Below are 27,762 nucleotides of genomic sequence, written 5' to 3'. Positions count from 1 at the left end.
CCCGAATATGCAAGTCGGCAAGATGATCTACTGAATCTCTTACGCGCATAGGGATAAAGTGTGCCGACTTAGTCAACCGGTCTACAACCACCCAAATAGCATCACTAACCCGCTGAGTCCTCGGAAGACCTACAATGAAGTCCATAGTGACATGCTCCCACTTCCACTCGGCAATAGGCAAGGGTTGCAACAAACCCGCTAGCCTCTGATGTTTGGCCTTCACTTGCTGAGAAGTAAGGTACTTAGACACGAAAACTGCCACATCTCTCTTTATACCCCTCTACCAAAACTGACGACCCAAATCACGATACATCTTGGTGCCTCCCGGATGCACCGCAAGGCGCGAATGATGAAACTCTCGGAGTACCTCCTCTCGGTAAGACTCCGACACAAACAAACGGTCTCGGTATCTCACACTCAGGTCGGGATACTGTCACACCCTAAACTTGCCCCTAACAGTCTGGGCATGACCTATTTGGAAACAGACACTCAACCTATTATATATAACCTGAGGGGCCTAACTAGAAGCGTCAGATGGTCAAAAATGACCTCAAAATGTATCCATTGAGCTACTATCATCATGCCAGGATCACACAACAACCTGTACTTAAACATACAAAAGATATGCATCTGAGACTGAGTTATTTACATACAGTTATACAGCTCCAATTCTAAGATTGGGCAACTGGCAAAACAATAAGTACATTCCAACTTTAGTCGGTAGTTGGTACAAGTACAAGCCAAAATCCACAAAACTCTAATAAGTGCACGGCTTCCCCAAATGCCTGGGTATACTTAAGTTAACAAAAGGTAGATGATATTGATGTTAGGACTGACCTCCAAGTGGGTTACCTACAGAATTAAACAAGATTACAGAGTGAGACAAGCTCAGTGAATAACAGTACTTAAACAGTTTATTACCCAATTTAAATCGTAATACATCATACTGTATTCATAAAAACAGAATCCATACAGTTAATCTGATGCGGTATCATTTTCAGAACGGCCTTGGGCCCAATTATAATAGAATGGCCTATTGGCCCAGAAAAAAACAGAACAGCCTCTCGGCCTAGAAATTTACAGAACAGCCTTTCGGCTTAACAGAACGGCCTTTTGGCCCAAAAGTATATAGATGTACAAATTTCCTTCAATGTTCACATTTCTATCGAGTTCACTCTATACACATGCTAATGTAGTAACTTATGGAAAACCGAATGTTAATAGCATTAGATATTAACAGTAGACAGATGTACATTTAATGTACTATTACTCACAGTGTTGATGCGGCGCACTCGTTTCTCCCGGAGTGTGTCCTTGGACTTCAATCTCAAAGGAGCTTCTCAATTTTCCTAAATTCTCTTCCTTGTTGATCTTCTCCAACCCTCTCTTCTAAACCCTTTTCTTGGGAGATATTTTAAACAAGGTTCTTGACTCAATATGTAAGGAACACAAGTATATAGGTATACTTAAAGGCATATAAAGACAAAATTCAATCGTTTAAACATCCCAGATTGAAATTTGACAGAAAATTTCATTATAGCTTAAAAATCATGCCAAGTTCAAATCTTAAATCAATTTCAGACAACTAAGCCTCTAAGGCTTCCAATTTCAGATTTAAGCATTCTAAATGTGATAGATAATGTTCTTATCAAACAGATAGGAATCCATATTTCCAAGTTTCACTTAGTTCAACGAAATTTCAATTCAAAAGCACAGAATAGAGGACTGGAAAGATACCAAAATCGTATACGAGGGTCGGGTTATTACAGATACACAGACAAACCCTTCTCAACCTTCCCACTAGAGATCTTCTCTCGGAGGGATTCTGCCTCAAGGTCACCTCCCTGTGCCTCTAACACTCGAGTCACAAGTGTAGGTTGCGCAACAACAGAAAACAAGGCCGCAACCTCAACAGATTCACCTAAAAGCAAGTCAAACTCGCCCAGTGCACCCAACATCTTCCACTCCCGGATGGCTATATAAGCAACATCACTAATGAATTTCCTACTAAGGGCATCGGCCACAACATTGGCCTTTCCCGGGTGATAGTGCAACTCGAAATCGTAGTTCTCAATGAACTCCATCCACCTCCTCTGCCTCAGATTTAAGTCTCTCTGTGTAAACAGATACTTCAAACTCTTATGGTCCAAGAATACCTCGAACCTCTCACCATAAAGGTAGTGCCTCCAAATCTTCAAGGCAAAGATCACTGCTGCTAATTCTAGGTCATGTGTAGGGTAATTTTTCTCGTGTATTTTCAACTGACGTGAGCCATAGGCTACTACTTTTCCCTCTTGCATCAACACACAACCCAAACCCTCTCGTGAGGCATCACAATAAACAGCATAACCCAAACCTCTCTCCGAAATAATCAAAACTGGAGCAGTGGTCAATCTAATTTTCAACTCCTGGAACGACTTTTCACAAGTCTTACTCCATACAAATTTGACCCCTTTCCGCGTCAATCTAGTCAACGGCGAAGCTAGCTTGGAGAAATCCTTCACAAACCGATGGTAATACCCAGCTAATCCCAGAAAACTGCGGATCTCGAAAACACTCTTAGGCTGTGCCCAATCTTGCACTGCCTCAATCTTGGATGTATCAACAGACACCCCTTCCCTGGAAACTACATGGCCTAAGAACTTGACTTCCCCTAGCCAGAACTCACACTTCCCGAACTTGGCATACAGTTTGTGGGTTCTAAGCAACTCAAGCACCACTCTCAAGTATTCCTCGTGCTCCTCCTCAGAAGGTGAATAAATCAGAATGTCGTCTACGAAAACGACTACAAAACGATCTAGGGATTCCCGGAATATCCGGTTCATCAAGTCTATAAAGACTGCCGGTGCATTGGTGAGCCTAAATGGCATCACCAGGAACTCATAATGGCCATACCGCGTACAGAATGCCGTCTTCGGAATATCCTCCTCCCTGACCCTCAACTGATGGTAACCTGATCTCAAGTCTATCTTAGAGAAACAATGGGAACCTTTCAACTAGTCAAACAAATCATCTAAACGGGGCATAGAGTACTTATTCTTGACCGTAGCCCGATTCAACTTCCGATAATCGATACACAATCTCAAGGCACCATCTTTCTTCTTAGCAAAGAGGGCTGGTGCTCCCCAGGGCAAAACACTAGGGCGGACAAAACCCTTATCTAGCAACTCCTGGAGCTGAATCTTCAACTCACTCAACTCGGCTGGGGCAAAACGATAAGGTGCCATAGAAATCAGCGCCGTGCCGGGCACTAAATCAATAGAGAACTCTATCTCTCGGTGAGGTGGAAAACTGACAAGGTCCTCGGGAAAAACATCCGAATACTCGCAAACCACTCTCGACAACTCAACCCCGGTCTCATCACACTCACCACTCATAAAGCTAGCGAGAAGACAACTAAGCTCACTCTGCTCTCGCGGATCATACACCGGTGGCAATACACTACCAACCCAATCCCCCAAAAAGTGAAAACAATCCCCGCACAAGGTACATACTGTGACCTTCTGGCGGTAATAATCAATAACAGCCCGGTATGACGATAGCCAGTCCATACCCAAAATAACATCGAAACCTGACATAAGCATAACTACAAAAGGAAATGGAAGTCGACGATTTGCTACCTCTATATCACAACCCCGACACCTCTGTTTCAAAATCAACTCACCCCCAACAGGTGATACAACACAAATAGGAGATGCTAACTGTGCCAACTCTAACTCCAAAACAGATGCAAATGCAGCAGATATAAAAGAATGGGATGTACCCGTATCAATCAACACATTGGCAACCGAGTTGCAAAACAAGAAGGTACCTCTCACAACCGATGGAGCAGGTACAAGATCCTGCGCGGTAACAGCATACACGCGCCCTGTAGGCCCCTGATCTACCTGCTGACCTCTAGGAGCAAAAGACTGCTGCACAGACTGGGACGACGAAGCTCCCTGATTGGCCCTTGAGGCCTGAACTGACTGAGCTGGCTAAAAACTGTGCCTCTGCCCAAATGCACCAGATGTGCCACTCAACTACAAGCAAAACCTCTTCAGGTGCCCCGCCTGACCACACTGATAACAAGACAGTAGCTGGCCTCTGCCTTGACTCTGGCCTTGAGGTTGAGCCGAAGATGAAGCTGCTCTCTGCACTCCGTCCTTCTGCGGGCAAGCTGGAGACTTGTGACCCAGCTGACCACATTTGTAACAAGTCACGTCTCCCTGACTGCCTCTCCCAGAACCTGCACTCGGCACTGGCAATGTCGATCTAACATAACCACCCTAAGACTGCTGAGAGTTAGAACCCCTCTGTCTCCTGCCATCACCTTGGCCATCCTGACTCCTCTTAGAGCCTCTCTGTCTCTCATCCTTGTCCTGCATCATAGTCTCCATATGGGCTGCCGCATCCACAAGGCGCCCAAAGTCCCGGGTCATAGAACCCCTGTAATAACCCGACCCTCGCACATGATTTCTGTTATATTCTTAGTCCTCGATTGGTACTTTTAAATGTTTACTGTGTTGTTCCGTGAAAAAAAATTATGACTAAGGAAGTGAAATCCATGTCTATGAATGTCTATCTGTCTCACAAGGAAACTATCTGTCACCATTAACGCGTTTGAATTGGAAATTGGAAGCCTTAACAGCTTAATTAGCTGAAATTGATTATATATCCGTAATCAGCATAATTTTTAGGTAATATTAAGCATGCTCGCGAAATTTTAATTTTGGAAAGATTAAACGATTCATTTTTGTCTTATATGCCTTACTTATATGTATATATATATCTCTAAGACTTTAGGAGCCTTGATCAAAAACAAACGAGAATACCATTTTGGGGAAAAAAGAGGAGAAATCGGGGGAGAAGGGATTCAACAAGAAAGCTTGGCCAAATTGTTAGAGGTGTAGGATTGAATTCAAGGTAAGCTCAAATCCTTTTTGTTATGGCCACTTAGAGTTTGTATTGATGTGTATGTTTGATTCATGTCTAATTCATGCTTGATTAATGAGGGTTTCTCTTACTTGGTTGCTTAGGCATCTAGATTGGGTGTGGTATGAAAGTATACTTCAATCTATGGTTTTCTATCATCACTTCATGGAATTATGTATATATCAGGTGTTATGTTTCAAGGATATGAAGAACTTGAATCCAAGAATGGAATTAGGGAGAGAGATGGTTTGTTGAAGCTTCTAATCTTGGTTAATTTACTATACTCAAGGTAGAATCCATGTTATAGGGATGTTAGGTGGGAATATTGCATTAACCTAACCTTAGGTTGCATGTAAAAATGGAGTGAATACCAGGTTGGGACTCGAATGGAGGTTCAGGAATTGCAGAATCCGCTTGGTCCACTCGAGCGGCGGAAAGCCCGCTCGAGCGGGAAAAACCACCTCTCAGCAGTTTTGTGTATTTTACAGTCCGCTCGAGCGGCCAAAGTGGCGCTCGAGCGGGGGACTCATTTTCAGGAAAAATTAAATGTTTGTTCAGTTTTGAGTGCTTGCCTCTCTGGTATGTTTAGAATATTTTACGGATGATTTCAAAGCGGTTGTAAGCATGCAAGGTGTAAGACTCAGGAAATGCTGTATAAAAAAAAAAGAAACTAATGTATTAATTGTGTGCAGGGCACATTCTAGAAGGAAGCAACACGCCACCTCAACACTGTGAGTAGTAGTACCTATGTAATGTTATGTAATCATGTCAATGTTTCAAGGCATGTAAGGCAATTATGTTAATGTCTCAAGTATGTAACGTACTTATGCATGTTTAAGATATGTTGGTGTTAAAGCAAGTTCTAAGTACATTTTCAAGGGCCATGTGCCACAAGTTTCAAGTACATTTTCAAGGGCCATGTGCCACAAGTTTCAAGTACATTTTCAAGGGCCATGTGCCACAAGTTTCAAGTGCATTTTCAAGGGCCTCGCGCCACAAGTTTCAAGTGTAATACAAGGGCCTCGTGCCATATGTTCAAGGGCTTCGTGCCATCATGTTTCAAGGGCTTATAGCCACGTGCTTATGTCACGGGAATAGGCCTAGGGCCATTATGAGCTAAACGCAGAATCAGACAAATCATGTGCATGCTGCATCTTTTTATGTATTGATGTATTTAAGCTTCAAGTCAGACGTCTTTCATTATGTATTACTGCTCATTGAGCCCGGCTCACTCTCCATTATGTCTGTTTCTGTAGGTTACCAGTCAGGGGGTCAGTCCTAACTTCGACGCTGTCCCTTTTGTCAACCTTTACACGTCCAGGCACTACACCAGGCCATTTAGTTTTGGGAAGCTGCTAAGATACGGGTCTACTTTTTGAGAGCCACCTATGGACGTTGTACATAACTCTCATATTCCTTTTGTTATGCCCAATTATCGGGCCAGGACTGTAAATGTATGTGTTTGTACACGATATTCAAGGATATAGTTTTAAACTTTATCCGCTTTTGATGGTGTATGTAATGCATGAGATCCTGGCATATTAGGAGTAGCTCAATGGTGTATGCTTGTAATTCTGTTATATTAATATTTTATGCTTCCGATAAGGCCCCGTACAGTGTGTACATCAGTTTTTATGTCAGTTTTTGCTTAGGTGATGCCCAAACCTTTAGGGGCGGGTTTCTGGGTTGTGACAGTGGTATCAGAGCACGAGTTGCTATCTCACACACGGATCCATTGAGCTGTAGGGTGTCTAGAAAGGATTTAGGCCTCATGCATGACATCCTAAAAATGTAAGACAAGTTCGATGGCAACATTAAGTGTACTCTGATAATACTAACCATGTTGCATTATGTCAATAGTATTTAAATTTATTGTTGTGTAGATCATGGTGAGAACAAGGACCGAAGATGTGGAAGATGCCACCTCAGCACGATTGGATAGGATGGAAAGGATGCTTATGGAAATGGCAGAGACTTTACGGCAACAACAGCAACAGCCTCACCAACAACCGCCACCACCACCAGTACCCCCACCTGTAGCGCAAGATTTCCACGCTGAAGACCGAACTATCACTCTTACTAAGGAGTTTAAAAAGATGAAACCGCCAACTTTCAAGGGAGGAATAGAACCGATGAAAGCTGAGGCCTGGGTATTAGGCATAGAGAAGTTATTTGAAGTCTTTCCCTGCACCGAAGCTCAAAAGGTACAACTAGCTGCCTTCACTCTTGAGGACGAGGCACGGAGGTGGTGGATGCTAACGAGAACAATCCATCCAGAGTTAACATGGGACAGATTTTTGGGGCTGTTTTATGATAAATATTTTCCCCAAAGCATGCGGGACAAAAAGGTGACTGAATTTGAAACGCTCAGACAAGGGAACAAGACTGTTGCCGAATATGAGGCCCAATTTGCAGAGTTAGCCCGGTATGCACCGCATATGGTGGACACGGACTATAAGAAGGCACGAAAATTTGAAGGGGGCTTACGGGGTGCTATCTTGGATCGAGTTAATATGTTAAAGTTGCCTACCTATGTAGATGTGCTGGAGAGGGCTGTTATAGCGGAGGGAAACCTTGCTGCTCAGAATCGGATTGCTGAATGGAAAGGAAAGAGGCAAAATAATCAATGGTCAAAGGGAGCGGCTACTCCACCAAACAAGAAACAAAACTCAGGGACTTCGAATACTTCTGCCCCTAATCAGGGTACAATTCCTGTTTGTTCGGAATGTGGAAAGAGGCATCATGGGATATGCCAATAGAAGTCTGGAGCCTGTTATCAGTGCGGAAAAACGGGTCATTTGATAAAGGATTGCCCTCAGAGGACTCAACGGAATAGTAACAGGGTTGCTACTAGCTCAGCGGGGTCTACACCAACTACTAGCACCAAGGCACCGGTCAAACCTAACAACAATAAAGACATGGCGAGACAAGGCAGAGTGTTTGCATTGGTTCCAGGAGATGTGCAGAATGCAGCAACAGTGGTGTCAGGTACATTTATGGTTCACGGTCATTCTGCTTCTATCTTATTTGACTCTGGCTCTACTCATTCCTTTGTGTCAAAATTATTTGCACAAAACTTAGATAAAACTGAAGAAACACTGTCTTATATGTTGTGTGTATCTTCACCTATGGGAGATTCTGTACTTTGTGCTTCTGTCTATTATGGTTGCGAACTCGAGCTTGGGGATGTCCGGGTGTATGCCAATCTATTACCTCTCGACATGACTTATTTTGATATTATTCTGGGAATGGATTGGTTGGGTGAATACGGTGCAACTATAGATTGCCTAACTAAACGAGTCAGTTTCCACCCTCTGGGACAATTCGAGTCTACCTTACAGGGGCATGGTGTAATTTCTCCACCTTATTTGATCTCGGCAGCAAAGGCATGTAAATTAATTCAAAAGGGGTGTTAGGGGTATTTATGCAGTGTTTTGGAGGGACAAATAGTGAATGGAACTGTTGACATGATCCCAATTGTGTGTGAATTTCCGGACGTCTTTCCTGAAGAATTACCAGGGCAGTTGATAGACCGTGAAATTGAGTTTGCCATTGAAGTAGCACCGGGAACTCAACCCATATCAAAGACTCCGTATAGAATGTCGCCAGTTGAGATGAAGGAATTGAAAGTGCAGTTGCAAGATTTATTGGACAAGGGGTTCGTTCGTCCGAGTGTGTCTCCGTGGGGTGCACCGGTTCTGTTTGTAAAGAAGAAGGATGGAACACTCCGGCTTTGTATTGACTATAGGGAACTTAATAAAGTCACAATCAAGAATAAGTATCCATTACCAAGGATTGATGACCTATTTGACCAGCTGCAGGGGGCACAAGTCTTTTCCAAGATTGATCTGCGGTCTGGGTACCATCAATTAAAGGTCAAGGCTGATGATATTGAGAAGACAGCTTTTCGAACCCGGTACAGTCATTATGAATTTTTGGTTATGCCATTCGGAGTTACTAACGCGCCAGCAGCTTTCATGGATTTGATGAACCGTGTTTTCAAGCCCTATTTGGATGACTTTGTAGTGGTCTTTATTGATGATATTCTCATATATTCGAAGAATGCAGATGCTCATGAGAATCATCTTCGGGTGATCCTTCAAACCCTCCGGGAAAAGAAATTGTATGCAAAGCTGAAGAAATGTGAATTCTGGCTACTAGAAGTGGCATTTTTGGGGCATATCATTACGAAGGAAGGAGTTTCTGTGGATCCACACAAGATTGAGGCAATCGTGAATTGGCCAACTCCCACTAATGTGACTGAGGTGCGTAGTTTTATGGGGTTAGCTGGTTATTACAGGAGATTTGTTCAAGATTTTTCTAAAATTGCTGTGCCACTTACACAACTAATACGAAAGGGAGTTGCATTTGAATGGTCAGAGGAACGAGAATCTGCTTTCCAGGAATTGAAGACAAGGTTGACAACAGCACCAGTTTTGGCCTTACCATCCGGTACAGAAGGATTTGTAATCTACAGTGACGCTTCGCACAAAGGGCTTGGTTGCGTACTTATGCAAAACGGAAGAGTCATCGCCTATGCGTCTAGACAGCTGAAACTCCATGAGAAGAATTATCCCACGCATGATCTAGAGCTAGCAGCAGTAGTCTTTGCTTTAAAGATATGGAGACATTATTTGTATGGTAGCACCTGTGAGGTATACACTGATCATAAAAGTCTCAAGTATCTTTTTACTCAGAAAGAATTAAATATGCGGCAACGACGGTGGTTGGAGCTTTTGAAAGATTATGACCTGAAGATTCATTATCATCCTGGTAAAGCCACCACAGTTGCTGATGCGCTCAGTCGGAAAAATATGGGGATTTTGGCAGATATGGCAAGTATGGTTACAGGACAAAAGGACTTGGCAATCGAATTGGATAAGGTGGAATTGAACCTTGTGTTACATGGTCAAAAATCCCTAATAGCAACGATAGTAGCACAACCAACCTTACTTGAAGAGATTAAAGTGCACCAAATGGAAGATGAAACTTTGAGGAAGATACATGATGAGTTCGAAACAAAACCAAAACCGGGATTCGGTGTGGTAGATTCAGTGCTCAAATTTCAAAACCGACTATGTGTTCCCAATGTGATGAGTCTTAAACAAAAATTGATGAAAGACACGCATACCTCAAGGTTCTCAATGCATCCAGGGAGTACTAAAATGTACCGAGATTTAAAGCAGAATTTTTGGTGGCCAAGTATGAAGAAGGAGATTGCGGAGTTTGTTTCTAAGTGTTTGCAATGCCAACAAGTAAAAGCGGAGCATCAAAGACCTGCCGGATTATTTCAACCTCTTCCCATCCCAGAATGGAAATGGGAACATTTGACTATGGATTTTGTTATGGGGTTGCCACGGACTCCTCGAGGTATGAATTCAATTTGGGTCATTGTGGACCGATTAACTAAGTCCGCCCACTTTCTGCCAGTAAAAACTCAGTATAATGCAGATAAATTAGCAGAGATTTATGTAAATGAAATTGTGAGGCTTCATGGTGTTCCGGTCTCAATTGTGTCAGACAGAGATCCTAAGTTTGTTTCTAGATTCTGGCAAAGCTTACAGGAAGCAATGGGTACAGAATTAAAGTTCAGCACGGCTTTCCACCCTCAGACTGACGGTCAATCCGAGAGGACGATACAGACCCTTGAGGATATGCTCCGAATGTGTGTACTAGATTTTCAAGACAGTTGGGAAACCCATCCCCCGTTGATAGAATTTGCGTATAATAATAGTTACCATTCGAGCATAGACATGGCACCTTATGAAGCTTTGTATGGAAGACCATGCCGTTCTCCCGTGTGCTGGGCTGAAGTTGGGGATAAATCCTTATTAGGGCCTGAAATTGTTCGGTTGACTACTGAAAAAGTTCACGTTATTCGGGAAAGATTGAAAACTGCTCAAAGTAGGCAGAAAAGCTATGCTGATAACCGACGGAGAGATTTGGAATTTGAAGTGGATAGCTATGTTTTCGTGAAAGTCACTCCGATGAAAGGGCACCCAAGATTCGGAAAGAAAGGTAAGTTGACACCCCGGTATGTCGGTCCTTTTCAAATTCTGGAAAAAGTGGGTCCGGTAGCTTACCGAGTTGCCCTTCCACCACATATGAGTCAAGTGCATAACGTGTTTCATGTCTCTATGCTTCGTGGGTACCTTCCGGATCCGTCACATGTTATTGACTACCATCAAATTGAGTTGAACGACAAGTTGATTTATGAGGAAAGACCAATTCGCATTTTGGACCGACAAGTAAAACAATTACGAACCCGTGAGATTCCAATGGTAAAAGTGGAGTGGCAAGAACATTACGGGATCGACGCAACATGGGAAAGAGAAGAAGAAATGCAACATCAATACCCACACCTGTTCCAACCCTAAGGTAACCCAAGTTTGGAGGACCAAACTTATTTAAGGGGGGGAGAGTGTAATAACCCGACCCTCGCACATGATTTCTGTTATATTCTTAGTCCTCGATTGGTACTTTTAAATGTTTACTGTGTTGTTCCGTGAAAAAAAATTATGACTAAGGAAGTGAAATCCATGTCTATGAATGTCTATCTGTCTCACAAGGAAACTATCTGTCACCATTAACGCGTTTGAATTGGAAATTGGAAGCCTTAACAGCTTAATTAGCTGAAATTGATTATATATCCGTAATCAGCATAATTTTTAGGTAATATTAAGCATGCTCGCGAAATTTTAATTTTGGAAAGATTAAACGATTCATTTTTGTCTTATATGCCTTACTTATATGTATATATATATCTCTAAGACTTTAGGAGCCTTGATCAAAAACAAACGAGAATACCATTTTGGGGGAAAAAGAGGAGAAATCGGGGGAGAAGGGATTCAACAAGAAAGCTTGGCCAAATTGTTAGAGGTGTAGGATTGAATTCAAGGTAAGCTCAAATCCTTTTTGTTATGGCCACTTAGAGTTTGTATTGATGTGTATGTTTGATTCATGTCTAATTCATGCTTGATTAATGAGGGTTTCTCTTACTTGGTTGCTTAGGCATCTAGATTGGGTGTGGTATGAAAGTATACTTCAATCTATGGTTTTCTATCATCACTTCATGGAATTATGTATATATCAGGTGTTATGTTTCAAGGATATGAAGAACTTGAATCCAAGAATGGAATTAGGGAGAGAGATGGTTTGTTGAAGCTTCTAATCTTGGTTAATTTACTATACTCAAGGTAGAATCCATGTTATAGGGATGTTAGGTGGGAATATTGCATTAACCTAACCTTAGGTTGCATGTAAAAATGGAGTGAATACCAGGTTGGGACTCGAATGGAGGTTCAGGAATTGCAGAATCCGCTTGGTCCACTCGAGCGGCGGAAAGCCCGCTCGAGCGGGAAAAACCACCTCTCAGCAGTTTTGTGTATTTTACAGTCCGCTCGAGCGGCCAAAGTGGCGCTCGAGCGGGGGACTCATTTTCAGGAAAAATTAAATGTTTGTTCAGTTTTGAGTGCTTGCCTCTCTGGTATGTTTAGAATATTTTACGGATGATTTCAAAGCGGTTGTAAGCATGCAAGGTGTAAGACTCAGGAAATGCTGTATAAAAAAAAAAGAAACTAATGTATTAATTGTGTGCAGGGCACATTCGAGAAGGAAGCAACACGCCACCTCAACACTGTGAGTAGTAGTACCTATGTAATGTTATGTAATCATGTCAATGTTTCAAGGCATGTAAGGCAATTATGTTAATGTCTCAAGTATGTAACGTACTTATGCATGTTTAAGATATGTTGGTGTTAAAGCAAGTTCTAAGTACATTTTCAAGGGCCATGTGCCACAAGTTTCAAGTACATTTTCAAGGGCCATGTGCCACAAGTTTCAAGTACATTTTCAAGGGCCATGTGCCACAAGTTTCAAGTGCATTTTCAAGGGCCTCGCGCCACAAGTTTCAAGTGTAATACAAGGGCCTCGTGCCATATGTTCAAGGGCTTCGTGCCATCATGTTTCAAGGGCTTATAGCCACGTGCTTATGTCACGGGAATAGGCCTAGGGCCATTATGAGCTAAACGCAGAATCAGACAAATCATGTGCATGCTGCATCTTTTTATGTATTGATGTATTTAAGCTTCAAGTCAGACGTCTTTCATTATGTATTACTGCTCATTGAGCCCGGCTCACTCTCCATTATGTCTGTTTCTGTAGGTTACCAGTCAGGGGGTCAGTCCTAACTTCGACGCTGTCCCTTTTGTCAACCTTTACACGTCCAGGCACTACACCAGGCCATTTAGTTTTGGGAAGCTGCTAAGATACGGGTCTACTTTTTGAGAGCCACCTATGGACGTTGTACATAACTCTCATATTCCTTTTGTTATGCCCAATTATCGGGCCAGGACTGTAAATGTATGTGTTTGTACACGATATTCAAGGATATAGTTTTAAACTTTATCCGCTTTTGATGGTGTATGTAATGCATGAGATCCTGGCATATTAGGAGTAGCTCAATGGTGTATGCTTGTAATTCTGTTATATTAATATTTTATGCTTCCGATAAGGCCCCGTACGGTGTGTACATCAGTTTTTATGTCAGTTTTTGCTTAGGTCATGCCCAAACCTTTAGGGGCGGGTTTCTGGGTTGTGACAACCCCCAACTCTCATCTTGAGGCCGTGCCTCATCTTCTTCTCAAACTCCAGACAACGACGTTCCTCAAACGCCACAAGCTCAAGTGCAAACCTGAACAAACTAGTAAACGCGGCCTCAAACTCGACCACAGACAAACTCAGCTGCTTAAGCTGGCAAAATTGGTCCCTTAGCTTCTCCCTGGCAGATGGAGACAAGAACTTCCCCTGGAAAGCATCCACAAAAGCCTCCCATGTACCACTAATACGACCTCTCATGAATTTCCACCACTGACCCACATCTCTCTTAAGCTGGAAAGATGCCAAGGTCACCTTCAAAGCCCCGTCTTCGATGCCTAGCATCTCAAACGTCTTCGTCATTTGTTCCAACCACTCATCCGCCTTAAGTGGCTCCTTCGGATCCCCAACAAACTCATCCGGATTTGACCAGAAGAACTCCCTCTTCAGAAAGGAAGGCGTTGTATTAACAACCTGGGCCTGAACTGGATTCTCAGCTCTTAGAATGCCCATGCTCTATCCCACGGGCTAAAGCGCCCATAGCCTGCTGACCTGCTGGCTCGGCCACGTTAGCCTGACCAACCTCCTCCTACTGTGCCGGAATATCATCCGGTAAAGGCATCTCCTGCCTACCACGTCCTCGCCCTGACATCCTAATAAAGGTAACGAAGAACATTAGCACATTCATAAATGTGTCGAAGCTAAAACACTCACGTCCTAATACATTGGACAACAATAAGTCATTCCACGTAAGCACATAATCACATAAGCACTTACGAATTTTATTTCCGGATAATGATAGTCTCGAGGCGTTGTTAGAGTTTCGGTTAGAAACAGCATTGATCAAGTGCTTTTCCAACAAGACTCACAGAAACCCAAAGATCCAATCAATATCCTAGAAACTGAATTCCATACCCAAATAATCACGTAAACATGTTATCACATAAGCACATAACATTACACATAAGTCTCTAACATGCGAGACAAACCCATTGTGATACTAATCACTTCCCACGTACCCAAAGTATTCAAACCCAGTACGCGCTGATACCAAGTTGTAACACCCTCAAAATAAACCCATAACGCATACAATAATGACATGCTTAGACAAGAGAATAAAGCCAAAATACATTCCATCAGAGTATTTCTTACAAATGTATTACATGTTAACAACAAAAGCAAATGCCCTACGGGCTTACAGCTTTCCAAGTCAACACTTGGTTACAAAAGAAAGAGTACTAACTCTATACAAAATAAGTCCTTGGCTTGATATACATGTAATACAAAAATGTAATAAAAAAGATGACCCAGCCACTAAGCCTCTCAAGCTACATCCTTAGAGGTGGCATGCTACCTGTACCTGAAAATGATGTCCCATATAGGGTAAGTCAACGCCTAGTAGAGATATGCTAAACATAATATAAGCAATAACTAAGACGTTAGCAATCGATAAATGTTTAACTCACATAAATCAATTCATAACACATTTCAATTACATGACCAAGTGTCCATGTTTTATTCCAGTTCTTATCCAAATTTCCAATCTATAATCCTGGCTCAGAACCTGGCCATTTACTTTAACAGAGATTTCATCTCATGTCAACAGTTCTTCCATTTCAATAATACAAATGAGATAACAACTCATAACAAAATACTTCCATAAGTCTCAACAGATACACATATTTGCTGTATCATTAACACATACAAACACTTCCTTACTTCGCAAGTGATACACAGATTTGCTGTATCAACACATCAATAGATACATATAATTGCTGTATCAATGGAGTGTATCCCCTATCACCTCCCACATAATATCCGATTTAGGAGTCCATCCCCTATCTCTCCCTAAACCGTGGAGTACATCCCCTATCTCCTCTCACGCAACACATTGTCTATAAACGACTATCATATACATGTTCAATCAATACACAAATTCGATGTATTATTCCAATTGTCATATTCGATGACATATTCAATTGATTAGTTTCGGTTTGCCTAATAATCATGTATTGTCTATAACAATCATGACTATCCTCCACCGATAGCCCAAAGCAGTTATTTCTAAACAAATAATAAATGCATCAACAGATAATTTATCAACATTTTCAAAAGTGAGCGATTAATAAATCCAACCTCACTATTCCATCTCATATTGAGCCAATTTCATTATTTTCAACTCAATTTCATATTCTCATCATAAATGTCATTAATTACATAAATGACCCAATTATACCCAAACATGGCATTTTTTCCCCTTTTTCCAATATTGACCCAAAGGTCCAAATATCATCAACTAACATCAATAATCACCTTTTAAGACCCAAAACATACACATTTGAGTCCAAAGGACAAAACCCCTCTTTTATAAAACATAACTCAAACCCTAACTTCCCAAATATCAACCATCTAGACAAATAGCTCAACACCTATGTTAAAGCATATAAGAATAAGTAGGAATCCCCACCTCAAGAGATGAGACTCAATGGAAGAAGATGAAGAAACCTGAAATGCTCCAAACCCCAATATTCTCGGATCAAAATGTAGGCCTCAACGATCACCACACTTTTTACAAAAGGACAAATGTGGGAGATCACTCTAACTAGATCAAACCTTAGAGAGAAGGTATTTTCTAGAGAGAGGAGCTCTCAAAATCGGTTTTTGGTAAAGTAAGAGAGAGAGTGAAAGTTGAAAAGTGATCTAAAAAGACCCAGCTGATATCTGATATACGTATGACCTGCTTGAGCGGAGAATAGGACGCTCGAGCATCAGGCACAAAAAACTGGACCCACTTAAGCGTGAAGGGTACGCGCTCGAGCGCCAAGACACAACTGCAAAGCTTGAGTGCAAAGGGAAAGCCGCTCAAGCATAGATTTTCCCCTCCTAGTACTTTTACAGACAATGAACTACTCGCTCGAGCGCCAATATACCTGCTCGAGCGCGACCAGCTTGAGCGTAAGCAGATCCACTCGAGCGTCAAAAACACACCTGCAGAAGTTTTGCAGGTGCACGAAATGCTAGGAGTGTGTAAACCCCGCTCGAGCGCAATAAGACCCGCTCGAACGGATCACCTGAAAACTGGGCAACAAGATTTGAGACTTAGGCTCAACCAACCTATAACACACCTGCCCAATACATCCTAAAACTCAACTATACGAAAACAAAGGATGACAACAAAGCATATACAACAACCAACTCCACGAAACCAAGTCCGAAGTATAACTAAACAGTAACGGGAAAACCGGAATCGCTATAGTGGGTGACAGTAGCGGGTGGTAGGTGGTAGCGAGTGGGTGGTGGTGGTGGTGGGTGGTAGCGAGTGGGTGGTGGTGGTGGTGGTGGTGGGTGGTGGTGGTGGCAGGTGGGTGGGTGGTAGGTGATGGGTGGTAGTGGCAGATGAGTGGCAGGTGGCTGGTGGTGGTGCGTGGTGGCGGGTGGTGGATGGTAGTGGTGGGTGGTGGGTGGTGGCGGGTGGATGATAGGTGGGTGGTGGTCTTGGTGGTAGTGGTGTGGTGGTAGGTGGGTGGTGAGTGGTGGTGGGAGATGGTGGTGGGAGATGGGTGGTGGCGACGGAAGACGGTGATGGAAAATGGTGGCGGGTGGTGGCTAGTGTTGGGTGGTAAACAAAAAAAAAAAAACTCAAAACTCAAAATGGAAGCATATTTTTTGAGTTTATATTTTTTGGCCAAATTTATAAACTGAGACCACTGATTTATAAATAAAAAATTTACCAAATAAGTTTTTATTTGAGTTTTTAAAATTTTTGTAAATATAAACAAAAAACTAAAAACGTAAATGTTACCAAACGGCACCTTAGTATATCACAGGTTATTTGTGAAAGCACATGCCACATCAGTTCATTTGTTTCCACCAATCCAAAATATCGAATTTATCGTTATCATCCACTGGTGGGCTATCCAAATAACGTTGTAATTTATAACTACTTATGCTTGTATATTGAGACATTCTTCTACTTTTTATTGCTGAAAAAACACTTAATCTTTCACCTTGAGATGAGGCAGGCGTAGTGTGCATAGGTGTATTTGCAGATACAACTATCTTATATTCTTCAAACAATTTTTTTCATGTTTTCATAATAGGGGCAAGTTGTTCTTAATCAGCAAAAATCCGTTCGAAAAATTCTTGTAAACTTCTTTATACATGGGATTAATTATTATGGCTAAACCTAAAAGATGAGACAATGGATCAAAATATTTATCAAAATTTGGTTTTACTGCAATAATAATGGTTACATAATATTTATTATCCATATATTTTGTGAAAACTTTCATTATTTCTAGTAACATATGTAAAACAAATGGTGAAGTAGACATATATATATATATATATATATATAAGAAAATAATTTTATTGTAGTATAAAAAAACTTTTAGAAAATCTTTATATAAGGTTACTTGGCACCAATTAAGTTTTGTGGGAGTCAGTACTCCTCCTATTGATGTTGTTGTAAAAAAATAAATTTAGTGTTTTACTTTATTTACAAATTCTCTTTAACATATTATACGTCGAATTCCATCTGCTGTCCATATCTAAAATTAATTTTTTAAATGACATACATTTTTGTTGACAAATTTTCTTGTATTTCAAAATTTGATTAGCAGAAGACATAATAGTAACAACCACTTTTTTTATTACCACTACAGAAGTTTCGTATATAAACATAGCTTCTTTAACAATCAAGTTTAAAATATGAGTATAACAACGAACATGAAATAAATAACTATCAACAAATAATTGTAAAGTTGATTTCAAATGGGTTACAGTCTAATTGTAATATGTTGCATTATCTAAACTAATGGTAAATATTTTATTTTACAAAGCCCACTCATATATTAAATTTCTTATTTCTACTCCAAGTGAATGACCAGTGTATGGAAGTTCAACTAATCTAAATGAAATAATTCTTTTATTTAATTTTCAATCATTATCAATAAAATGTACAGTAATACATTGATATTATAAACTATTATTTGAGTACAAATCAGATGTTAAACATACTTTTCCATTCAAAAATTTGAAAATCTTAAATAATTCACTTTTAATATCCTCAAATTTTCTTTAAAATCCTGTTTCTAGTAGTATTTCTTGAAAAACCTTGATATTGCGATGCAAAACTTCAGTGAATCATTTCTAAAAAATGGGGACATTCACTAGTAGCAAAAAGTTATTCTTTTTTAATAATATAGTCAACTACAAAATTTTGTGCACGTATAAAATCACATGAAAATGTTTGCAAATTACCGATTGATGAAGCTCTTAATTGCATTTGAATTCTAATATTAGGTTGTTGACTTTATAAATGTCTTTGAGCATGTCTTTTTTAGATGACTAGTACCCCTATAGATGAAGTACTAAGTAAATGTGCATAATATTTATATTTTGCTCTAAATATAGTTGTACCATCAGAATTAGTTACAGATACTCTTTCAAAATGCTCCCAAAGAGTACTAGATGTGCCCCTAGATGATGATGTTGCTGTTGGAAGAGGGATATTAGGTACAGTATAAGGAGAATCAACAGATTCATGTTGTGTATATTTATCAATATTGACATAAACATTAGGAATATTAGGATCCATAGTAATGTAAGTAAAATAATATATATGAACTAACAATTAATTAAAATAATGAGTAAACGATAACAAGTAAACAATAACAATTAATATATGTTACAAAATAATTAACATAAAAAAATGAGTAACTAATAAATATTAATTCAAATAATTAATGTTACCGATTGGCGAATGCAATACAAAAATTAGTTTCTTCTGATAAAAGTTTCCTTGCACAATTACAATTGTTACTTAGGGATGAGACTTCAAAATTAATTGAGAGAGTTGAGAGCTGAGAGAGATTTAGAGTTTGAGAGAGAGATTTGTTTGTGAGAAATAAAATGGGAAAGGGATGATATTTATAGGAGTTGGAAGAAGGGAGGGGTTAATTTATAATAAAAAAAAAATTGTGGCCGTTGGTGAATAATGGTCATTTGACCATTTGAATTTTTTTTTCTTCAAATTTCTTACCATTGGTATGGTGTGCACTACGCAAGGAGCTGTTGGGGCGGGGTGGAACGGGCCAGGATGCGTGGAAATTTTTTTTGGACCGAGTTGTAAAACAAACAGCCCAAGCCTAGGCCTAGGGTCTCAAGCTGGATTCAGACCCGGGCCTGGCCAGGCCTAACCGAGCGGGGCCTACCTAGGCCATGGGGGGGCTTTGGGAGTCCCACGGTCTGGTAGGCCAATTTTACATCCCTATCCAAGTAGAAAGGAAGGGAAAAATGGTCGGGGTGGGTCTTCATGGGGTCTGAAATAGGTCATGTTTGGCCCATCATATCATGGGCAATTTCCAATTGATACTTTCTGACCTGTTATCCATTTTGACCGTCCAAAATTGCTCATTTGTTTTCTCTAACTTTATTTAATTTTTATTACAAAAAATACTGGAGATACTCAATGGATTATTAAATATTTTACATAATACTTATATAAATGTGAGACTCATACACTCATGTGAGTATTGTGTAAACTATTTAAGATCTCCAAAAAACTTACACAATTCAACCACAATGATGTGGTATGATATGTGTCAAGTTTTGATTTGTTATACACCCAATGATATAAGACCTAATTCTCTTACTATATTGTTGGACTGCTACTATTAGCACCTGTCTAAATTCTTTGCACCCTCCCAATTTTTAATTTTTTTATTATAATTATACCCTGAAGTAAAATTAAATTAAAAGACATTATTTAATGAAACACCTACCTACAAAATAAAAAGTAACACTCTACAATATTATACACCCACTGCCACCCCTACCTCTAACTATACGTATTCCATCTTTTTAAACCCCTAAACATATTACTCCTCATAACCAACCAACATAAACCCTAAACCTGTTACACTTCACAATCATATTAAATCCTAAATGTATCCTATTTATCACCATCATAAACTCTCATGAATCAAAAACCTTGAAGCAAAATGCTCTTTTTAAGTCCAATGTATTACTCTTTATCAGTTATTTCACCTTGTAGAGCAATGGCGGATGATGTCAATAATTCTGATGAGGTTGGTGTTCTATTGGTAAGTTATATTAGTTTTGCATTAATATTCTCGGTCGTCTTCAATCGTTATTGTTTTGTTCAAGTTGTTCGGTATTGGTTTGCCGGTTGTTAAGATTATGTTCAGTAACACAGTACTGAACACAAACATTTAGTTCAATATATGGGCTCCGAACAGTAATGCAGATAGTCGGTACTAGTGTGTCAAACAGTTTGATTTTTGTATCTTCAACACCAAATTGTGTGATTAGTGAGTGTTTTACCTGAGAGGAATTTCCTGCAAGTTTTCTACAATGGTATACAGGAATTTCCGACGGTATTCTTTGGACACCGTTGAGTCAATTCCTCATTTTGTTGAAAGTTTACAGGAATTCCAATGATGGACCATTGATGCAATGTTCTTCACTGAGACAATGGTGTTTATTGATGCAATGACTGTCAGTGTTCTTTTCAACAAGAAATGGATGATCATCAAAAGGAGAAGGAGAGAGAGTGCAAAATTATGTGTGTATTCCCTTGGGTGTGATAATATTATCAATAGGGGTAAATTTGGTATTAAGTAGAGTGTTCAAAAAAATCTTATTAAAATTTAGGGTTTAGGGTAGGGGCTTAAAGAAATTGGGGGTCCAAAGAATTTAGGTAAGTACTAATAGCAGCCCTCTATTATTGTGGATAAATTTAGGAGGAATGACTGAAAAGTCCTATTAGGAAGATGGAAACACCAATAAGTCCTTTTGACTTTTTGGTTCATCAAAAAGTCTTATTCACTTTTAATTATTATCACAAAATTCTATTTTTTTAGCTGCGTTTTCGTAGAAAATGTCACTAATTGTTAATTTTTCACAGAAAAATGTCACTATTTATCTTTTTTTGCAATAAATTTGAAAAATCGTCACAAAAAGTCATTAATTGTCAGTTTTTAACAACAGATTCATAAAATTGTCACAAAAAATCTTTTTTAGCAACGAATTGATAGAAAATATTGGTCTATATAAACACTTGTAGAGTTTAATTATGCACAAATCTTTATAATAAGACTGAGTAATTACCCTATAAATTTATGAGTAATGTGAACATTTTTCTATTTGATAATTCATTTGGGATTTAGCATGGCCCTTTTTATATTGAGATGTCAAATGAAACCATCTAAAGAGAGATACTATTGTAGAAGATGACAATTAGGCTTATTCGGCCCAATCACATCTATCCCAGTTTTTCGTGATTTTTGTTTTCAAGGTTCAGTAAGAGAATATATTGGATGGCTTTGTTTCTGTCTATTTTTAGTATGTATGATGCCTATCATTATTTGTTTTTTAATAACTAACTATATTTTAACTTAGGATCATGCTACATTCTCATAAAAATCTCCTACAATAGCCTATGACTGGCAGAGTTTATGAAGGAATGTTCTTGTGGGAGATTTTTGTGAGAATGGATCATTTTCCTTTAACTTATGGTATTTTTAATAAGATTTTTAATAAGAGTGTTAGTATTCATAAAATTATTTTTTTCAATATGTTCAATTGACAACATAGCTTTTTTTATCATTTTCATTTTTATTTTATTTTAATGACAAAGGTGTTCGTGATTTCACCTATTCTTATTTCTCATTAGATAATTACTATTTAGTCTCAAAGTGACCAATATTTTCATAATCATAATAGTGTGAATAGGTTGCGAACAAGTTGAGTTTTTGGTTGTTGGAGCTCGATTTATTAAGAATTAGTTAAATTCAAACTCGAGTCAACTTGATTATGTAAACGAGTTGAGCTTGAGCTTGAAAAGAAAATTCAAATTTAAATTAATTTATATATCAAAGAATAAAGAGAAAATTATAATTAAAATATAAAATAACACTTATATTAATAATAAATTTGACCAATTAAATATATAAATCTGCACAAATATCAAAATACAATACATTAATAAATATATATTTGATATATTATTAAAAATAAATATCAATTTTTTTTTTCCATAAATCTTGTGGAGTTAAACTTGAATTTACTCGGGCTTAGTTCAAATATTAATTAAGTTTAAAAATTAAGCTTGAGTTTTAATTTTTTTATTAAATAATTAAATTAAATTCAAATGAACTTTAAATAAGTCAAATTCAAATTATTTATAAACGGTTCGTATACTGCCTTTTTTAAGTTTAAGGCATCATCAATAATGGTTAAAAGAAGCACAAGGATTGTGGATATCCCTCACGGTTAGGTTTCACTTTCTAAAGAATAGAAAGTCGAAGCGATAGCGAACTAAAGAAACTTTACTCTACATGTTGACAACGGAGTCACAGTTCAGTCTCTAGAATGTGGGCCCAAGATGAACCCTTGGTGGGTCCTCCCAATTTATAACACGTCCATTTCAATCGGTGGGTTAGAAGGCATATCATATCATATTATGTGATATTTTCTTTGCCTAATTCTGGGGTAATTATTACTTGCCCAATTTTTTTTCTTTCTTATTATTATTATTTTTTTAAAATTTAATTTTTAGTGAAATGAGTTTTTAATTAATGCAAATCGACATACCTACTAAAGGATGGGTGGAAAACAGGATATATTTTGGTGGTAAGAAAAATAATAGGATTTGGCTTATTTTAAATTGTCATCTTAATTTGAGAGAACATTTGAACTTGATAGGTTTGAAATCGATTATAATGATTCAAACTGTTCACTTTTAGGACTTGTTAAGTAGAATATTCATATAAAAAATCAAGATGATTGGATATCGGTAATTATATATTTGAATCATATTTATTTTTAAAAAATAAACAACAAATATAATTTCAAGAATAATTATTTATTTTTTGTAATATAAATTTGATTCAAATATATAGTTACTTATGTCTGATCATCTTAATTTTTGTATGACTATTCTAGTCAACAAGTCTTAAAAAGTGAATGGTTCGAATTATCAAAACGAGACCTATGATGGGTTCCACAAATCCTCAAATTCTCTCACGTTGATATCTCAACATGAGAGAGCGCAACCCATAAATATCACTCTGTACTCTCATGCTATGTTGGATCTTGAATTTATTAAAGGAAAAATTAAGAGAAAGAAGTTTTTTTTTTTTCATTTTATTTGGTTGATTTTGAAATGTTATTTTGGGCTTGAGGTTAGCACCGATAAAAATGACATTGTGACTTATATAGTTACTCATATGAACATTAGCCTTGGAGATTTACCCATTTTATTTATTATCATTTTTGCTTGAAAGGATATTTTTGAAAAAGGTTTTAGCAATGTATTTGCTGTTGTTTAGCAACATATTCACATTTAATTTAGCAATATATTTGCTGGTTGGTATTGAGATACCTGGATTGATTTTTGGAAAGGGATTTTATGTCAAACAAATGTATTGAACTTGGAAAACGTTTTGATTAAATGTTAGGTTTTGGTAATTTGAAAGAAAAGATTTTGTCGAGAAATAAGATGGATTTAAATGCATTTGGGCATATTATATATATATATATATATATATTGCGTCATGATCATTTATACTAGTGGAGCATGTTTAGCTTTTGAAATATTCTCTACAAGGCTTTAAGCTCACCCTACGTGGCTGAAAATGTTTTTTAGGTGTACATGCATGAATATGGACTGAGATGTGAAGCTGTGTTCGGAACCGTATAGGGTGGTTCTATTATTTGTAGGCCATGAGCCATTTATATTATTTATTAGCCGTGTGCTATTCTTGTAAGGGTTACATCCTTGTGTTTGATGTAAGCTTCAGTGCGTTCAATTTAATTTATAACATCTGTATATGTTTTTAGTTATAGAACATCCATTCGATTTAGATGTTGTCTCTAGAAATGTATGAAATCGGATAAACACATGTATTGTGTGACTATATTATATTCATTTGAGTTGTTATTTGTTGTTTATCATTAGGTGGTTTATTCATGTGAGTCGGACCGGGTAAATCTGAGGCATGGCACGACATGTTGGAAGATCAAACAATATAGGTTCTATCACCTTAGGTTGCTGAGGTAATAGAACCTAGGGGGTAGTTATAGGGATGTATTTTAAGGGTCATGCCATGTGGAGGAGATATGGCTGGGGTATTGGCCAAGGTGCCACCTAGATGAGCCAGATTGTCGATGTGACTATGGTATTGCCGAGATCTTGTATGGTAATACCAGAATCCGAGATATTTGGGTAAAGAACAAGAGTCCTAGATAGGTGATATGCTTAGTTCGGATAGGGATAAGACTTTTGAGGAGTTCATCCATATCTAACTAAGAGTCTGAGATAAGAATTATGCTTGAGTCCTATGAAGTGAGACTTCTAGGGAATGAGGGCACAATTGGTTATAAAAGTAAGGCGCTCTCGTGGGTTTAAGGTATGCTTTGACTTGTGCATTGAGTACTTGTTTGATATCTTTGAGAGATAAGATTGATTGACTTGATCGTCGGAGTGTTCTCGGGTGGACGAGCCACCGTGGTATTCTTGTTTTCTCGTTGGCGGGGGCTTGGTTTAATTTATTCTGTCACGTGCTCTCCAGCTAAGTTCCCCGTTTGGTTGTAAGGTCAAAAATCAACACCCACACAACTGTATTTTTTATTACCAGTACAGAAGTCTTGTATATATGCATAGTTTCTTTAACAATCAAGCTTAAAATATAAGTATAACAACGAACATGAAATAAATCACCATCAACAAGTAATTGTAAAGTTGATTTCAAATAAGCTACAGTCTGATTGTAATATGTTGCATTATCTAAACTAATGGTAAATATTTTATTTTGCAAAGCCCACTCATATATTATATTTCTTATTTCTACCCCAAGTGAATGACCAGTGTATGGAAGTTCAACTAATTTAAATGAAATATTTCTTCTATTTAATTCCAATCATTATCAATAAAATGTGTAGTAATACATTGATATTCTAAACTATTATTTGACTATAAATCAGATGTTAAACCAAATTTCCATTCAAAATTTTGAAAATGTCAAATAATTCATTTTTAATATTCTCAAATTTCTTTAAAATCTTGTTTCTAATAGTATTTCTCGAAAAATCTTAATATTGCGATGCAAAACCTCCGTGAATCATTTCTAAAAAATGACACATTCACTAGTAGTAAAAAGATTCTCTTTTTTAATAATATAATCAATTACAAAATTTTGTACACGTATAAGATCATATGAAAATGTTTGCAATTTACTAGTAGATGAAGCTCCTAATTGCATTTGAGTCCTAATATTAGGTTGTTGACTTTGTAAATGTCTTTTGAGCATACCTATTTAGATGGCTAGTACTTCCTGTAGATGAAGCACTAAGTAAATATACACAATATTTACATTTTTCTTTAAATACAGATGTACCATTAGGATTAGTTATAGATACCCTTTCAAAATGCTCCAAAACAGTACTAGACGTGCCACTAAATGATGATGTTGCTGCTGGAAGAGGAATATTAGGTACAATAGAAGGAGAATCAATAGATTCATGTGGTGTATATGCATCAATATTGACATAAACATTATGATTATTAGAATCCATAGTAATGTAAGTAAAATTATATATGTGAACTAACAATTAATTAAAATAATGAGTAAACAATAATAAGTAAACAATAACAACTAATATATTTTACGACGTAATCAATGTAAAAATGAGTAACTAATAAATATTAATTCAAATAATTAATGTTACTAATTTGGCGAATGTGATACAAAAACTAGTTTCTCCTAATAAAAGTTTCTTTGCATAATTGCAATTGCCACTTAGAAATGAGACTTCAAAATTAATTGAGAGAGTTGAGATTTGTTTATGAGAAATAAAATGGGAGATGGGTGATATTTATAGGAGTTGGGAGGGGATAATTTATATAAAAAATAAATAAAAAATTGTGGCCGTTGGTGAATAATGGTCATTTGACCGTTTGAATTTTTTTTTTTTTATTTTCAAATTTCTCACTGTTGGTATGGTGCACATTGCGCACTGTGCAAGGAGCTGTTAGGGTAGGGTGGGCCAGGGTGTGGGGGCAAAATTTTTTAGGCCGGGCTGTAAAACAGACAACCCAAGCCCATGCCTAGGGTCCTGAGTTAGATTCGGACCCGGGCTTGGCTAGGCCTAACAGGGCGGAGCCTACCTAGGCCATGGGTGGGCTTTAGGCATTCCACAAGCCTGTGGTCCAATTTTACACCCCTATCTAAGTAGAAGGGGCATGAAAAAAGGTCGGATTGGGTCTTCATGGGTCTAAAACAGGTCATGTTTGGCCCATCATCATGGGTAGTTTCCAGTTGATACTTTCTAACATGCTATCCATTTTGACGGTATAAAATTGCTCTTTTGTTTTCTCTAATTTTATTTAATTTTTATTAAAAAAAATACTAGAGACACTAAATGAATTATTAAATATTTTACATAATACTTATATAAATGTGAGACTCATACACTCATGTGAGTATTGTGTAAAATATTTGAAACCTCTAAAAAACTTCCACAATTCAACCACAATGATGTGGTATGATATGTGTTAAGTTTTAAATTTGTTATACACCTAATGATATAAGATCTAACTCTCTTACTATATTAATGGTGTGCTGCTATAAGCACTTGTCTAAATTCTTTGGCCCTTCAATTTTTAATTTTTTTTAATTACAATTATACCCTGAAAGAAAAATTACATTAAAAGACATAATTTAACGGAACATCTACCTACCAAATAAAAACTAACACTATAATATTATACACCCACTCCCACCCCCACCCTAGCTATACGTATTCCACATTTCTAAACCCTAAACATATTACTGTTCATAACCAACCAACATAAACCTTAAACCTGTTACTCTTCTTAATCATATTAAATTCTAAATTTATCCTCTTTATCACCATCACCTCATGAACTAGAAACCTTGAACCAAAAAGCTCTTTTCAAGTCCAACGTATTACTCCTTATTAGTTATTTCACCTTGTAGAGCAATGGTGGACAATGATAGCAATTCTGATGAGGTTGGCGTTCCATCGGTAAGTTTATCAGTCTTGCATTAACATTCTCGGTTGTTTTCAATCGTTATCGTTTTGTTCGAGTTGTTCGGTATTGGTTTGCTGGCTATTAAGATTGTGTTTGGTGACACAGTACTAAACACAAACGTTAAGTTCAGCGTATGGGTTCCGAACAGTAATGCAGATAGTTGGTACTAGTAT

General features: G+C 38.0%; 1 protein-coding gene and 2 long non-coding RNA genes across 3 annotated transcripts; all 3 read left to right on the top strand.

Annotated features, from left to right (window-relative positions):
• The first annotated feature begins 5,519 nt into the window (after positions 1-5,519).
• On the top strand, positions 5,520-6,413 carry LOC145804143 (uncharacterized). The gene is made up of 2 exons (XR_014345762.1): positions 5,520-5,645; positions 6,171-6,413. It is a non-coding gene; the product is annotated as an uncharacterized LOC145804143 (long non-coding RNA).
• A 387-nt stretch (positions 6,414-6,800) lies between these two features.
• LOC145803550 (uncharacterized) lies at positions 6,801-7,673 on the top strand. Its single transcript, XM_082896848.1, has one exon. The coding sequence runs from the start codon at positions 6,801-6,803 to the stop codon at positions 7,671-7,673; it is 873 nt and encodes a 290-aa protein (XP_082752974.1).
• A 4,753-nt stretch (positions 7,674-12,426) lies between these two features.
• LOC145804142 (uncharacterized) lies at positions 12,427-13,320 on the top strand. Its single transcript, XR_014345761.1, has 2 exons — positions 12,427-12,552; positions 13,078-13,320. It is a non-coding gene; the product is annotated as an uncharacterized LOC145804142 (long non-coding RNA).
• The last annotated feature ends 14,442 nt before the right edge of the window (positions 13,321-27,762 follow it).

The sequence above is a fragment of the Camellia sinensis genome, chromosome 12 (assembly GCF_055761805.1).
Source record: "Camellia sinensis isolate YWXY chromosome 12, ASM5576180v1, whole genome shotgun sequence".
Classification (NCBI taxonomy): Eukaryota; Viridiplantae; Streptophyta; class Magnoliopsida; order Ericales; family Theaceae; genus Camellia; species Camellia sinensis.
The sequence above is the reverse complement of the archived record's forward strand: the minus strand, read 5'-3'. Positions and strand labels throughout refer to the sequence as shown.

Bases quoted from the DNA above. Each gene is read 5' to 3' on its own strand.
- LOC145803550 (XM_082896848.1), top strand. From the start codon at position 6,801: ATGGTGAGAACAAGGACCGAAGATGTGGAAGATGCCACCTCAGCACGA.